We start from the raw sequence: 16,163 nt of genomic DNA, 5'->3' as shown, positions 1-16,163 counted from the left end.
CCTGACACCAGCCAGGGTTAGTCTTGAAATAGGTTGCATGCACTGGTTTATCCTGGCACCAGCTTTATAGAAGCCTCTGGATCACACACATTGTTGGGCTGACTAAAGCTTCTGGCTGCTGTTAACATGATGTCATTGAAATTACTCTAGACCATCTATGCTGTAAAAAGGCTGCATTGGTATGACCGTGCCCCCTCTGCAACACACCACTGCAGCCCGAACAGCACAACAGCATTACATGGATTCACTCGTGACTGATTTTGCAATGTTTGAAAAAAAATGCATTTATTGAGTATGTCTTGCAAATGATTTGCTCAGTGATTAATGGTAATTAAAAATGCAGGAAAGCAGTTTCAAAAACATTTCTACGCACTTCCCTTGAACTAAAACCTCTTCATCCATCGAGACATTGATTTTCATTACAATTTATCATTTTGAGTTCCATTACATATGAAAAAAACCCTTATACATAGATTTTTTTAAAACATTTAGCTAAAAAAACATTTATTGGGTGATTTTCAACAGATAAAGGCCACAATATTCATTTTCCTACTTTCCTAGCATCAACAACAATGGGTACAAATGATAATGCCCTGCACTATTTACTTAACAGAGACCCTAAACAGGGCAACAAACATAACTTCACATATGATTTGCTTTTTTAAAATTCTGGCAGATAGTTAACTATGTAGCCATTAAATCATGTAGCCGTTAAATCATCATCTATCATTAAATCATAACTCTCTACCAGTAAGCGATACACAGTTTAAACATAAACCACGACATTAATACCCTGGGTCTGTGGTAAATCAGAGTGAGCTCTCAGCTTAGTTTTTACTGTGCGTTCTCCTCAAGTTTGAATAACAAATGTAAACACAACATGATTTGAAAATGATAAACCTGTAATTTTGTGTAATTATGAATGGCTCCGAGTGAATGACTTGGGTGGTGAAACTGCAGCCTGATAAACTGGAGTCCAGTAAGTAAGTAATCAGTGCACTGTAATTCTTTCTGAAGATACATAGCAGTTCCCACATAATGAATGCTGGAGTCCATGCAAATGTTCTTTTTTCTATGACAGTAATATGGCTGATCATTGTATTGCCTCCTTTATATGAGTAATAGTGTGCTATATGTAGCTGTGAAATATGACTACATATTCCTTAATTGCCATTCACCAATTACACTGCGGCGGCAGTGTAGCATAGTGGTTAAGGAGCAGGACTCGTAACCGAAAGGTTGCCGGTTCAATCCCCACTGGGACACTGCTGCTGTACCCTTGGGCAAGGTACTTAACCCACAATTGCCTCAGTAAAAATATCTAGCTGTATAAATGGATAACATTGTAAAGAACTGTAACCTATGTAAGTCGCTTTGGATAAAAACGTCTGCTAAATGAATAAATGTAAATGTACACTGTATTCCGGCCTTACATGGCTGGGAGGGTAGCTAATATATACAGTATACAATTATTTAATATCCCTTGATGGGGTTAGCCATGGCACAAATGTCACATTATCATTACTTGCATTTGGGCAAAAGTACACTTACAAACATATTACAACAGATTATAATGCATTGATAGTAATATTTTCTCCGTTCCATCATGTATAGAACTACCAAAAAATAAAAGTGTAATTTTTCTTTTACACCATCACATTTTTTACACTTACAATAATTCTAATGTCAAAGACAGAAGGATTTAATGGTAATCCACAGCAAACACCCAAAAATTCTAAATTAGTACTTTTTTGAATATCAAGTCAGTGGAAATGTATTAGCTTCTTACAAGTACTGACCCTAAAGCCCAACACACAAAATGATTTTTGATACTATCAAAAGTCCCAGATGCTGTCTTGCAGTGCTTCAAACTCTCCATCTATCATTTATGAATCCAGTTTTTGATTTTGCATTTTCATATCTATCATTTCATTCATCCAGTTCTGTGCACTTTCATTAGTCACAAAAGCCTTTACTAAATAAACACATTCTTAGGGTTAGGGTTAGGATGCAGAATGCATTCACTGACCACTGATGCAAGTCAACCCTTCAGGAAACAGCCCATCTGTACCTGTAATAATTCTGTGTTCTATGATCCACTAAGTCCACTCGGTTTATTCTCTTGTCCCTTTGTTTGATCTACAATCCAGCTTTCAACATTCATTGCTTATAGCTCTCACTGAGGGATCTTGTTTGCTCATTTTTAAATATTTTTGACAAACCTGTCACAAATTTTACCCCATTATCGAGTAAAAGATAACTTTGTCTTTTCATCATCTCCATATTTGCAGTCCTAGTTGTTATTCAGGCCCTACCATACATTATTGGTCAGCACTAACTTGACTCCCTTAGCTCTTTGTTTTGTGATCCAGGAAATGCGTCTCCTTTTTAATTACCTCATCTAAACTCTAACATGTATTGCTCCACTATTCAAATACTTGATTATTTGGGGGTTGAACTGTACTCCAAAATTCATGTGATAAACTTACTTTCCACTAACTTCATTCTGTGAACCAGATTAATCATCTCCTTTTTGAGTCTCTGAAGTGTCTGACAGACATTCTCTTGATGAAATCACATCTACAATGAACCAACTTCTACCTTCCCCAGATCTACACTGTGTGATACAGGCAGTTCTGCTCTCAGAAATGTTCCTTGGGCTGCACTCCCAGCCTACCGCTCCCCTGCCTCTCCACTAGCAGGAAGTTCTAAGACCCGGAGATGGATCCCCTCTGCAGGGTACCATGTTGGATCCATGTTGGGCTTCCTGGCAGCACCTGCCCAGCACCCACCTGTCCTTCCACTAGCATGATGTTCTGTGATCCAGGTAGACTTCCCACCTGGACAAGGCCTGTCTCCTCTCTCACCACCTGATCTGAAACCACGTTTCTATTCACCAAAACAATGTTCTCGCCCCTGTGTAAGGTACCCTGCTGCACCCCAAGGAGACTGCCATTTACAGCTGGACCAGATACCGCTCTGGTCTCCTTCATTACGACACTGTGAAAAGCAGGCTCATCTTTCACTACATACAAACCATCCTGTAAAGTTCCTTTATTTAATCCCAGTTTGCCATCATGAAGTACCTGTCCATCTGTCATCAGTCCCTTAGAGGTAAATCCATTCTCTGAGCCATTCAACTGCAAAGACCCTGAACCCAGCCCCACAGGACTTCTCACCAATATCTCTTGGCTCTCCACTGGGGTTGTCTTCACTGACCTACTCAACTCACTCCTCTGTAGAGCTCCTTCACTAATCTCTTGCAGGCCTCCATTCACAACCTGTCCTGAACTCAGCTGTCTCTTCATCAGCATGACTGTCTGCGACCCAGACACATTCCCCACTTGGACAAGACGCTGATCTATCCCAACTGCAGCCTCTTGCAACACCTGACCCGAGCCCACGTTCCCCTCTACCATCAGGACACTCCCACGGCTGTTCAAGGTCCCGCCTTGCAGACCAAACACATCTCTGTGTACAACGGGACCCGCTACCACTCTCCTCTCCTGGACAACTGGGCCTGAGGCATTGCTCACCATGTACATGCCCTGCACAGATGGCACAGAGGGACCGCCCGAGACAATGACGGCTTTCTGAGCCTGTGGCTCGGACACATACCGAGTTGCTTGAATCACCGGAGCAGCAGCGTAGTACACTGGCTGCTGGATGACGTATGCCTGTTTCGCAACCAGCGGGAGGTTGGCAGAGAACGCCGCGCCACTGAAGTCGACCTTTTCAGTCGGGCTTGAGGGAAGCGATTTTACCACATCGACAGTCCCACTGATCGCACATTCCATGTTGACCTCTGCGTGGTTTGACACAGTGCGATGTTCAACGGTAGCCACTGATGTGCTGGCCAAGACTTCTGGTTCGGCTTCTTGACCTTTGCAGATCTCAGCCAGGGTTTTAAACTTGGGGTCTAAGTCGTTGAGGAATTCCAGGTCGTCGTCAGCTTCAAGGATGCTGCAGCACCCTACTGATCCTGCAGCAGAGCCTTGTCCTTCACAGTCATAGACCAGCAAGTTATCCTTCGTTGGATGGTCTTTTGTGTTTTGGATGGTCTTCTACAACAATGAAAAAAAAATACAAAGCATTTTTTCCATTTTGAAACATGAAGTGAATAAATGTCCTGCCACACATAAGCATGCAAGCACCATAATCTGTCTAAAAGAGATTTATATTCAATATAAAAACAGAAAAGTATCTGGTGATCATCTGATGTCCAATCTGTCAACTGCTTTGTATTAATTCACACTGTACTATTTTTGTTATTTCTCTCTCTCTCTCTCTCTCTCTATATATATATATATATATATATATATATATATATATGTATATATAGCTTGAATATTCCTTGTAGCTTGAATGTATTCCTTGTATTGTAAGTCGCTTACAAAAGCGTCTGCTAAATGAGTAAATGTAAATGAAAATGTAAATATATATACACACACACAGACACACACACACACATAAAACGTACTTCGTATTCTTGAAGATTGTATGGCACAATCTACAGAATGACATCTCAAGATATTCTTAGTATTCAGCAGTGTAGCCTACTTTCACATTCTGTTTTTGAATTGTTATTGTACAGTGTGTAATTACCACAGGGGTGGCAGCATAGCATAGTGGTTAAGGAGAAGGACTTGTAACCGAAAGGTTGCCAGTGCGATTCCCCACTAGGGCACTGCTGCTGTCTTAGCCCACAATTGCCTCATCCAGCTGTATAAACATAACATTGTTAAGAGCTGTAACCTATGTAAGTCGCTCTGGGCAAGAGCATCTGCTAAATAATGTAATGTAACTGCTTTGATTTTTCTCAAGGAGTTCAGCCAGCAGCTTCAGATGAGCACTTTTCTGAGAGATGAAGAACAGCAAAAAAGTTGAAAAATGATGGTCTTAGTTTATAAATGCAGGTGGTGCTCTGTTGATGTCAAAAGGGAATTCATGTTGCATATATTGGACTTAAACATTGTAGACATTTTAAAAAGGTTTTTGTTTAAGTTTCATAAACGGGTAAAAAAAAATTTCTTTCTATTGTTCTTTGTTACATACATATGTAATGTTTTTTGTGGATGGTCTTGGGAGTTAATGGAGAATGAATGTCCTGTTTTCAATGTTTATTTGAAAAACAAGTTTAAAAATGTAACTTCATGCATCATTTCCCTACGTGTCCCATTTTCCTGGAACACAGTCTAGACCGATGATGGAGACCCACTCTACCATGCATGTTAGTTCACTTCACCTACCGGTGTATGTAATCCAGAATGCCTACTTGTAATCATGGGAAACACTTTGCAACACATTGTGAGAAGAGTTAAACACACACGCAGAGTGTAGCCTGAATTATTTTGGATTAGCAAAAAAAATCAGATCATAACATTTCTAATAAGCATTTGTACTTAGGTCAAAGTAGATGAAGTCACGTACCTGTGAAAAGTAGGCTCCCAAATATTCTTCCGGAAGTGCTATTCCATCAAAGATGCCTCCTTTGTCAGCTTCGCTCTCTGAGTAGAAGTTCGCTTGCACAAGTTCACTGCTGTAGTACATAGGATCTACAGCTCGGCCTCTGGGCACCGCAGACGCTGTGGTGGCCACGTTCCTCGCCTCCACTTTCGCTCCTCCTTTTGTTATCAGCACGGGCACACTCAAAAGAGGCACCTCCTGTGAACAGAAACAAACAAAAAAAAAACCCAGTTAAGCCTCTTTATGTTAAATCAATACTTCAATACAAAGCTGCTGTTTATTGGCCCACATTCAACGTAGAGGTGTTTATAAAAATATAGCAGCAAGAACACTAAACAATACTAATAATAATAATAATAATAATAATAATAATATGGATCATTGTTCATGTACAGTATGCTTTTATCCTGACATACTACTGCTAGACATTATATTAAAAAAAGAATTTTAGATTGTTTATTTGAAGCTGTTATTGAAAATGATATTGTAATTTCTTTGGAAACATTTTTTCCAGGTGTATAAATTAGCAAAAATAAGAGCACATTGAGCAGCAGATCAAAAGAAGCAGTGCTGAAGAGCCTAGAGTCTCTCACACAGTGCAGTTAACTGGAAAACTGTTTTCATCAGAATCTATCCATGATATCAGCTGATGTTTCCACCATTCACCCAACACAGCTCAGTTGTGGCAGTGTACTGCCTGTGGTGGCAGTGTAGCATTGCGGTAAGAAGCAGGGCTCATAATCAAAAGGTTGCTGGTTTGATTCCCTGCTCTTACACTGCTCCTGTACTGTTGGGCAAGGTGCTTAACCCACAGTTGTCTCAGTAAAATATCCAGCTGTATAAATGGATAACATGTAAAAATTGTAACCTACTGTATGTAGGTCATTCTGAATAAGAGCGCCTGCTAAATGCAAATAATGCAATGTAATGTAATGGCTACATACTGTACATATCACCACATATGCAACTTTTGGCTGTTACTGTACCCTGTCTTCGCCTTGACCCTCTGTGTGATATGGAATCAAGTGTTCTTTAGCGTCAAACGGGAGATCTGTAAACATCCCTTGGATCCCCCCAGCACCAGCACCAGCACTTCCACAGGAACAGAAGAGCAGCAGGAGGGACGCACCTGTGGAACCAGCGAGACGGAACACTTAGCTTTTTCTTTGCTCTCGCTGTTTCCCGTGTGCATGCTTGCACATTATCACATCATCACGTCATCACGTCATAAAGCTTCTACTGCAATTTAAATCACAATCATACCACCCCATTTGAAAAATATCTATTGAGAATATACATTTTTAGCTCAATAAACACATTTAAAATATATTAATTATTGCTGTTTTGGTTTCTGATTCCCATTAATATATTTTATCTGTATTTGTAAAATATTTTTGGGCTGATCAACGTATTTCTCAGTACATTACAAATTATGTCATTTCCGTATGGGATAGGTGTCCGCTTATCATGGTTTTATGGTTTTGCTGGAAATAGCATGTCATACATTTTCCATCAACCCATTAATAAAAGAATCCATATCTTTAAATTTGCTGAGTGAGTGGTGTGCATTTTTTCTTCGGGAACGTGTTCCTTCTTAAAATAACATGCCTCATTACTTCTCCACCATGAACACCATAATCATTTACACTCGTGTACACAGAGTATGCAAAAAAATCATAATACACAAACATGTGTTTCAGATGAAATCACAAGAATCAATACATATCACTGAAGTCAAATGAACCAAACATGGAGTCTCAGACATACTTACAGAGAAGCACCAAAAACCCAGTCATGAGTGCTCCAATTCCCAGTGCTCCCAGTGCGTGAGCATTTTCAGATCTGACAGGAGCTATTGCTAGTAACTCATTGGCCTTGACACCACAGGTTTCATTGTTCACACACTCGCAAGCCTCCAGCTGAAGGACCTCTTTGTCAGGACAGGCCAGCCCTTGCTGGTCTTTGATTTCAAATGCAATCTCATAAGAACGAGGCCACAGGGTGTCCTGGGGTTTCAAGATGGCAGTGGTGCCTTCAAGAATAAAAAGGGCAGGGAGCATTATGGAACATTTAAACGGGTTTTTAAAACATTTAAAAGTTTTTTTGGCGTTTTGCTATGAGGATGGTGTTTTGTGATAGGGAGTGAACGCTTTTGCTTGGTTCAGCTCCACACATCATGGGATTCATGCAGCCTCACTATTCTTTTACTAATACTTACTTATTGTAGAGAAGAACAGTTGTAAGACTGTCTCTGTAAATGTATTTTTTTTTCATCACACTTTAATATCCTTTGCATTTACCCTATCCCAAACAATTTACACAAGTTACTTTCACATCCATTTAAAGAGCTAGATATAAACTGAAACAATTTAGTAACGTGTCACTGGTTGTCACAACAACACCACTAGACCAAAGCCAACCATAATACAACCATATTTTGCCTTGACAGACCCTTACCATTTTGATCTTCCAAGCTCCATTTGCCTGTTGTAGCCTCAGCCAACAACCTGAAATGAAAGGGAGCTGCATTGGGGTCAGCATCCTGATCACTGGCTGTGACGTACACAGCTTTATCCTGAGTGCATAGGGACTGGTATGTGCTGGTGAGTTTGGGACAGCTGTCATTGGAGTCCTCTATCTGAAGAGCAATGGTGCCAGTAGAAGTTTTGGCTGGTAAATCTGTTGAATAAAAACAAACAATGACACAATAAAAAAAACAGTTAAGGATATGTGATCATCATCATGCACTATAGTGTGGAAATCCACTGTCTTGGAATTCTCTGGATTAGAGCAAGCATTCTCAATAGTTTACAGCGAAAATTAGACCACACCCTGTACTTGGATGTAAGACCACCAGAGAGATCACAGGGGGTGGGTGGGGCAGAGGTGAGTGGTAAGAACTATTACTACAAACAGCTACATATTCAGCACATTGACGATATTTACCATTGTTATACATATACATATTTGGAACACATACAGTATATTTAGCCTGTTGTAATGTCATGGTATCTGTTGTTCTACATATTTGCAGGGTATTAAAGTTTAAATTGTTCAATGTTTATTAGGATTTATAAATTGAAAATAATATTAAGCTAAACAATGCAGTTCTGCTGAGGCAGTATGAGTCGACTGAATTTTTTCTGACTTGCCATCTGTCAGACAGAGTATTTTTGCATAGTATGTTCCATTAATAACGTGCTTGGACTCCCGATCTGGCATCTTGTTGAGTTTAATTTCAGCTGTCTCATCATCAATTGTCAGCCAGCTGCCTGGATCATACCCCTTTGCATACCTTGAGTAAATGACATAAAGGACAATTAAGATTAAGGATTCAATTCATCGAACACAAAATTATTGATTCAAAAGTTCCTCATAAGGAATGGATATTATTGCTGCATTTAGTGCGCATATTTCCATGAAGTACTGCACAACAATTACACTACTGCAACTGTTGCAAGGTAACTTTCAAGCTGGAGCTGCCATCGCAAGCTGCAAAATTAACATCTTTCCAAAGAAAAAAACTGAAAAATAATTAGAAAAAGAATGTGTGCTCAAAAACAAAAATGAAACACAAACCTGACATTACTGGCAACCTCTCCAGTATCTCCATCAACAGCTGGATACTTTGCAATCACGCGATTGAGGGTGACCTTCTTCCTGTCCTCAGAGATGGGAATCGGCTTCACCTTTGGATTAAACTCCGGCATGTCTCGCATATTCTTTACAATGATCTTAATTGTGTATGTTTTCTGTACAAGTATGACACCTGTAACACTGCTGCTTGAATGGGAACCAATACCTCCTCCACTGCCTCCACCACCTCCTCCTCCAGCTCCACCACCCCCACCTCCTCCTCCTCCAGCTCCACCACCCCCACCTCCTCCTCCGGCTCCACCACCTCCATCTCCAGGGGAGGTTTTGAAAGGTGCCTTGTTTTCAACAACTACACCTAGTTGCAGATCCTGGAGTTCTTCATAATCTACTGGCTAACAAAAAACAATGACAATAAAGTATGAATTTGTAAAAAAAAAAAAAATAATAATAATAACTGAAGGTCAGGATGCCCAAACAGTGCACTATCATAATAATTCGTGAAGTACCTTGACCAGCATCAGAATGCCCTCATTGGTCCTGGGATCAGTTTTAATAATGAAGTAGCCGGCATCATCTCCTGAAACTATGGTGAACTGTGCCAACCAGTTGTCACTGTTTGCCAGGTCATCGTCCAGTGCACGGATTCGCAACACTTCTACATCAGCTGTGTTTTCTTCAATGCTGCCTGAGTACTGAATGCAACAAATAAATTGTCGGTGAGATCAAGCAAATACATACAGAACAGCATGGGAATGTGCTTATATATGCACACACACACACACACACACGCACACACACACAGCACTGGTCATTAGTTTGGATACACCTGATTAAGATAATGTGAAATGTGAATTCAATATCATTTTGATCTAATTAGCTGTTGAGTTTAGTTGATTTTTTTCTTAGACAAATATAAGTCATCAAGTTGATGCCTATGTATGTATTTCTTTTCAAAAAATTAAAATTATCGAAAAAAATATTTTGGGGTTATTTTGAAGAATCTAAAATATAAGATAGCTTTGATTTGCTTATAACACTTTTTTGGTCTCTACTTGATTTCATTTGCGTTGTTTTGTAGTTCTGGTGTCTTTACTATTATTCTAAAATTTGGTAAAAATAAAGAAGGAGAAGTGTGTCCAACCTTTTCACTGGTATTTTACATATGGAGAATAGCTACACATATAAAAAGAGAATTGTACACTGAGTAAGAATCTTCTCTCTACCTCGTCTTTCTCTAAAGTGGGTCTGTTGTCATTGATGTCTAGGATATTTATTTGTACTGTTCCAGTTCCAGTTTGGCCATTTACTTTCCCATCCATGTCTACGGCCTTTAATGTCAATATGTAGGAACTCTGCTTCTGTAAAAAAAAAAAAAAATACATGACATAATGTTAAATTCATGAAGTCACAATTCCCAACCCAGGCTAGCTCTGTTCTTGGAGTACAGTGTGCACAATGGGTTTTACTGCTGTTCAGTCAATTATCTGCATTAATAAATTTGATGTATTCATCAATTATGCTCATAGCTGCGGTTCATAGCATTTTGGGAGATTGTTAATGTACACACTCATGGAGGAATTCTTAATTAAAAACAGCAACTAAAAACACACTAAATTTGCAAACTCCAACTGGTCAGTTCTGTGAAGGGCATGAGAGAACCAGCCTAAAACATTTTAGTTACTTTTATAACAATACAAACTCTATGTTTGCATAGTATGTAACTAATAGTTTTCTTAACATTGCTTAATACTAATAATTATACAGTGTAATATAGCATAATTAAATAAATTATACATACACACACAAAACACATATATTATTCCAACTAATGTACAATATTGTGAAAGAAACAAATTAAAACATACTTCTCGGTCAAGAGTAGGTTCATTAACGTAAATTTCCCCCGTCTTTCCTTTGATGTAGAACACATTTTTAGGAATTGGTGGTTCCTGGTTCATAATACTGTATACAATTTGTGTATGAAGGGTTCCAGGTTCATCGGCATCTGCGGCATATACTTTTGTGACAAAAGTATCTAGATGTGAAGAGAAAGTATGCATACCGTCATTTACATTACATTACATTCATTTAGCAGATTTAACAAAGATCTTTCTGCAGTCGTCATACAGGGAGCGAATATAGACATTGTCACAGTGTAAATATCTCTGCGCTATAACTGATAACAAACTGACTTGGAATGCCAATATTGATGCATGGGACTCCAAAGTAAAAAGAGAATATGTGCATCATGCATAGGTTTTTAAAACTGATAAAACAATGCGGACCTTATTCTACAAACCTACATACAGAGTGTATTGGCTGTCATCATGGCTGTCATTGTTCAGCCAATACACTCAACTCAACTTTTTTTTAATCATATGTCTCAAAATTAAAGAGTAATAGGGATTGGTTGCGAAATCTCTTGCCTTGTAAAATTGTAAAAAAATCTGTCTGAGTAGTGCCTGCTATGTCTTGCTCAAAAATAATTGCTGACATCTTATACCCTTATTTATCAAATACCATGTGTAAGAAGAACACTGTCTTTTAAATTTATTTTTATTGTGTAATGTGATATGTCACTTTTGATTACCTTGTCATGCCTGTTTACTTGTATGTGCAAGAGAAATTGAATAAAGGCTCTGTCAATTCACCTGCCTACCTATCACGCTACTTAAAACCAATGCTGAAAAAATAAATCAAGCAATTGAATTGTGTAATCCTCAATAGGCAAAAGAATTTACACTTCAATGGAAACTGGCATGGATTACTACAAGCATGTTTTTGAGCCTACAATGTACGTTTTATTTCCCTAAACTGTAATGTGTTTCATTGCAATAGTCCCATGATGCCGTGTTCAATGCAATTCACTCTGGGATATAATTTTCATAATGTTCCTAAACTATGCAAGATTTCTTCACTACAGTAAGTGTAATCCTTGGTGAAGTTTCCTTACATCTCTGTGATAATTTCATTGACATTAACATTATTCACATTTTTTATTTTGCAGTTGGTTTCATTCCATCCATTTTGAAACTTGTAAAATGTGCAAATTGAAAAATAGCAGAGACTCCTAAAAATGAAATAAAATAAATGTAAACAAATTTCAAAATAACATGAGCAAAAAAAAAAAAATAATAATAAAAATAAAAACATTTAAAATAATTAGTGGACTATCACTCAGATTAAACAATACTGTACATTTTGCATTTCAGCTATGTAGGTTTATTTAAATTTGCTTGAATGATTATTAAATAGTACCATGAAATGTGGTCACATTATTTTTAATTTTGAAAGTAAAATAAACAGCATCAGAAGCCATCAGTATGACTTTATACAGAATAATTTTGCTGAAAAGCAAAATTTTACAAATATTATTTTACAAAACTTGTGTGCTGCTAAAGAAGCCCCATTTGAAACAATACCTGCTCCCCCGAAATTCAGCTGCAGGGGCACAGGTGCGCCAATGGATTGGAACAATAACGTCATGATAAAATAATAATAATAATAATAATAATAATAATAATAATAATAATAATAATAATAGTCATCATCATCATCATAAATGACTTCTTAAAGGTGTGTGCTGGTGAGCATAAAAAAACCCACACAAAATTGTTAACTTGATTCTCAGAATACAAAACTTGGCACATCACTGGAGTGTAAGGTGCGTGTAGCATGTTGAACACCTGTTTCTTGGCCAAAGTGTCATAAATAGATTAGATAGGATACCTTTCTTAAAACTTGTTTTTTAATTCAGCAACAAATATTGGTTAAATATCCCGAGGACCTCGAGCTAATCATTGCCATGGTTCTGGCTAAGTTAAACCCTTGGGAAAAAAAGCCTATTTAAAATGATAGAAATCTCTCAATGAATTTGAAAATTCATAGGGACAACAACATCCTGGTGCTTCTAAAATGTATTGGTTTCACCTGACAGAAAACTGGATGGTGAGGGTGATTTATAAGATGGTGGGATTGGTCTCCTTTGAGTTGCAATTAAATCATCAGTGTTGTCCCCTGGCAACTTTAGATATTCACAATGTTTGATATGCGTAGACAGAATCAGTCAAGCAGCAATCAAAAATAGTATTTATGCATGAGAATAAATCCAAGGGAATACTTTTTGAAATGAAATTATTTGACTACTGCTTAAAGTGTTAATTCCCAATTAAATACGACTCACCTTTTGGACTTGCTTCATGGACAGCTGCAGGTGGTAATATTCCAAATACAGGGGGATTGTCATTTACATCAACAACTTTAATATTCAGCTCAATATTTTCCTCTGCCAATGACTTGTTCTTGGCAAATCTGACAATAGCCGATAGCTATAAAATACAACAATTAATGAAAAAAAAAAAAAGTTTTGTCAGACAGTTTAGGTCATACATATGTGCTCATAAGAAAGAGATACATTAATTTAGTACTTACAGTGAAATTTGGTGTTTTTTCTCTATCCAAAATGTCATTGAGTCTAACAAATCCAGTTGTTTCATTGACAATGAACAAGTTCATTGGGGGTTGGTCAGCACCTGGCCCTGTCAAAGTGTAGAGCATTTTTTCCATGACATCCTTGTCAGATCTGACCTGCAATGAAATCAAATTGTTTTATTTTTTATTGTATGATGGAGCCATGCTTAATAGCAATGTCCAAGGCAAACATGGAAATAGACACAGTCAAATAACTGATCGATGGGTCCTAACTAAAAATTACAAGAACAGAGTTCGATTAAATAAATGGTATTTTAAAATATATTGTAACACATGCTATTTTTCAACTTTAGGGATTTCTAAGTTTCTTTACAAGGTTTTGATTTTCTGTTGTTCAGTTAACATCTTGAATGTGGCAACAGCAGTCCTTAGCAGGTTTAGCGCTGTAGAAACCAAAGTAACACTGGACTGTTTAGGAGGATTCTTTTTTGTCTGCATCAAATTTGTATCGCAAGCATACCCGCAATGTCCTGATGTCCAACCGAGTGATATATATTAATATGCAACTACCCTGTTCCGACTGGAGGCAAGAGCCAATACATTCACTAAGACATAGAAAAATCCCCTCACCCTTGCAATATATGCCTTGCTCCTGTAATCTGTATTTTCTATCAGCTGCTGAGGAGGAACAACCCATTCTCTCTTGTGCCTTCGGTGTCCCATTTGTCTTTTGGCATCCACTTCATCTTGTACAATCTTTATAAACAAAAACAAAAAAAAAAACAACAAAATCATAACACTGGTCGAAACAAAATGATTCAAAGATATTTGAGTGTGGTATTAAGGTACCACTACTATTACTGTTATTGTTCTTCTTAATAATAATGGTGCCACATTACTGTTCTCAAGACATGACTAAAAACAATGCTCTTATGTCACCGGTCTAAAAAGTTACCCAGCATGAAGAGGAAAATATTATAGATTCAGCATCTATAACATAATGGACTGCCTCCAGCTGGAGTAGCAATTTCAGTGTGGCAAACACAACTGATTTCATAAAAATGTTCTCCTAGGTGCAGTTTCATTTAAACATGGGGACAAAAAGGTGGACTATAGTTTCTGTTAATCTCGTCTATCAAGGCAATAAAATACCCATTAATCTTTCAGAGGTACTACTACTGTAGTCTGTTATTATGTGTTATTGTGTACTGAATAAGCATCACTTCGGGGAAACAATGTATTTGCATATAACATGGTAAGTGACGAAAGCCTGTCTGCCTCCTCCTTTCGCCTGGGGTTCTTCCTGAATAGCTATTCCGTGGAATGAAACGCTAGGTTTGAAATATGTTTATCATTTCTGTGCAGCAAGCAGCAATAAACAGACACAATAATTGTGCAACGGCAAGTTAGCAAACGTGTTTCAGTGTTTTGTGTCATTCTTCAGATGTCTGCAGACAGAGACTCAGATATTTCGTGGAATGTACTCCTTTTTGAATATTGGGAGCAGGGGTGCCGGTAGGAATTTTGGGCCCCCTGAAAGGTTAATGCACTGAGCCCCTTTATATATACAGTATGTAACAAAAATATATGGTAGAATGTTTGAGGGCTCCTTGGAATCACCCCCCAACCCCCCGACCCCCCTGTGTTACGGTGCCCCTGATTGGGAGCTTATATTTGCATCACTATTTGAGCCTTTTCAATGCAAGTTTCCACTGATATGAAAGAATGTGAATATAAATAGATGACTTTTTTCCCAGCCAACGACATTCACCACTCAGAATTAAAATTTTGTATACCTCACTTCTGGTTTCAGCTATTCAACGTTTAGACCCTCTTTGTTACAATCTCAACTTTTTGTGAGGTTGCTAATTTAGGTTAAAAACTATCTGCCTTTACAGCAATAATGTTAGAATTGGTCACTAGACTTTACTTTTACGTTCCTTAGAGTGAATGAAAAAATTAGTACATGCGAATGCGTCTGCCCTGCATCCCCTTTAAATAATGTAAATATCTGTATTTTTTAGCCTATATAAAAATAATTGCAAGGTCAACAAATATTCATTGCATTCTTGTATCATGTTTATCTTGCATCATTACAGAATGATATGAAATTCGATTGTGGAGATTAAAATTAATTTAGTTTCACAGATTAACACAAATGTAAATTCTCTCAATGACACAATGGCCACAAATGAGTGTGTGAAAGGGAGAAAAAACATGTTGGAATTTTTTTCTCCCACCACAGATTTAAAACGTCGATTTCGGGTCTGGTTTTTTAACAACACATAACAACATTACTGTTTAACACAAAAGTTAAGAGAAGGTTTACAGTTTCCATCAGTATGGAAATTATGTTTACTCACCGCTAAAACGAAAAGCAAAAGTAAACCGATGCCAACTAAAGAAGCTCGAGCCATCGCCGGTTGAACACCTCAGACGGCTTCCTAGCGAATGTGCTCTGCTGGTGATCGTTCTGTTAAATGAACCGGATTAACAGCAGGCGAGATAAGGACATTGATAAGAGGCAGGAGGAGTCTCCTGTACTTTTCATTGTCCACACCCACACTGCTTTGCGTACGAAGTCCACTCTCGCTACACTCTTGCAGGTGATCTTACAGGTGGTTAAATGACATAATTTATGCTGCAGTTCCTATCAGGGGACTGGATTC

General features: G+C 38.0%; 1 protein-coding gene across 1 annotated transcript; it reads right to left on the bottom strand.

Annotated features, from left to right (window-relative positions):
• Window positions 1-2,683: 2,683 nt before the first annotated feature.
• On the bottom strand, window positions 2,684-15,953 carry LOC118772689 (desmoglein-2-like). The gene is made up of 14 exons (XM_036521235.1): window positions 15,858-15,953; window positions 14,125-14,250; window positions 13,495-13,650; window positions 13,247-13,391; window positions 10,929-11,098; window positions 10,287-10,421; window positions 9,570-9,755; window positions 9,046-9,455; window positions 8,619-8,761; window positions 7,924-8,145; window positions 7,238-7,498; window positions 6,453-6,595; window positions 5,431-5,664; window positions 2,684-4,064 (listed from the first exon to the last, which is right to left on the bottom strand). The coding sequence occupies exons 1-14, from the start codon at window positions 15,909-15,911 to the stop codon at window positions 2,709-2,711; spliced, it is 3,741 nt and encodes a 1,246-aa protein (XP_036377128.1). The 5' UTR covers window positions 15,912-15,953; the 3' UTR covers window positions 2,684-2,708.
• Window positions 15,954-16,163: the final 210 nt, after the last annotated feature.

This window comes from Megalops cyprinoides, chromosome 2 (assembly GCF_013368585.1).
Source record: "Megalops cyprinoides isolate fMegCyp1 chromosome 2, fMegCyp1.pri, whole genome shotgun sequence".
NCBI classification, from domain to species: domain Eukaryota; kingdom Metazoa; phylum Chordata; class Actinopteri; order Elopiformes; family Megalopidae; genus Megalops; species Megalops cyprinoides.
The sequence above is the reverse complement of the archived record's forward strand: the minus strand, read 5'-3'. Positions and strand labels throughout refer to the sequence as shown.

Bases quoted from the DNA above. Each gene is read 5' to 3' on its own strand.
- LOC118772689 (XM_036521235.1), bottom strand. From the start codon at position 15,911: ATGGCTCGAGCTTCTTTAGTTGGCATCGGTTTACTTTTGCTTTTCGTT. The intron at 7,499-7,923 runs GTAAGGGTCTGT...TTATTCTTGAAG, and splicing joins GAGCTTGGAAGATCAAAATG to GCACCACTGCCATCTTGAAA. The intron at 5,665-6,452 runs GTACAGTAACAG...TTCTGTTCACAG, and splicing joins AGGGTCAAGGCGAAGACAGG to GAGGTGCCTCTTTTGAGTGT.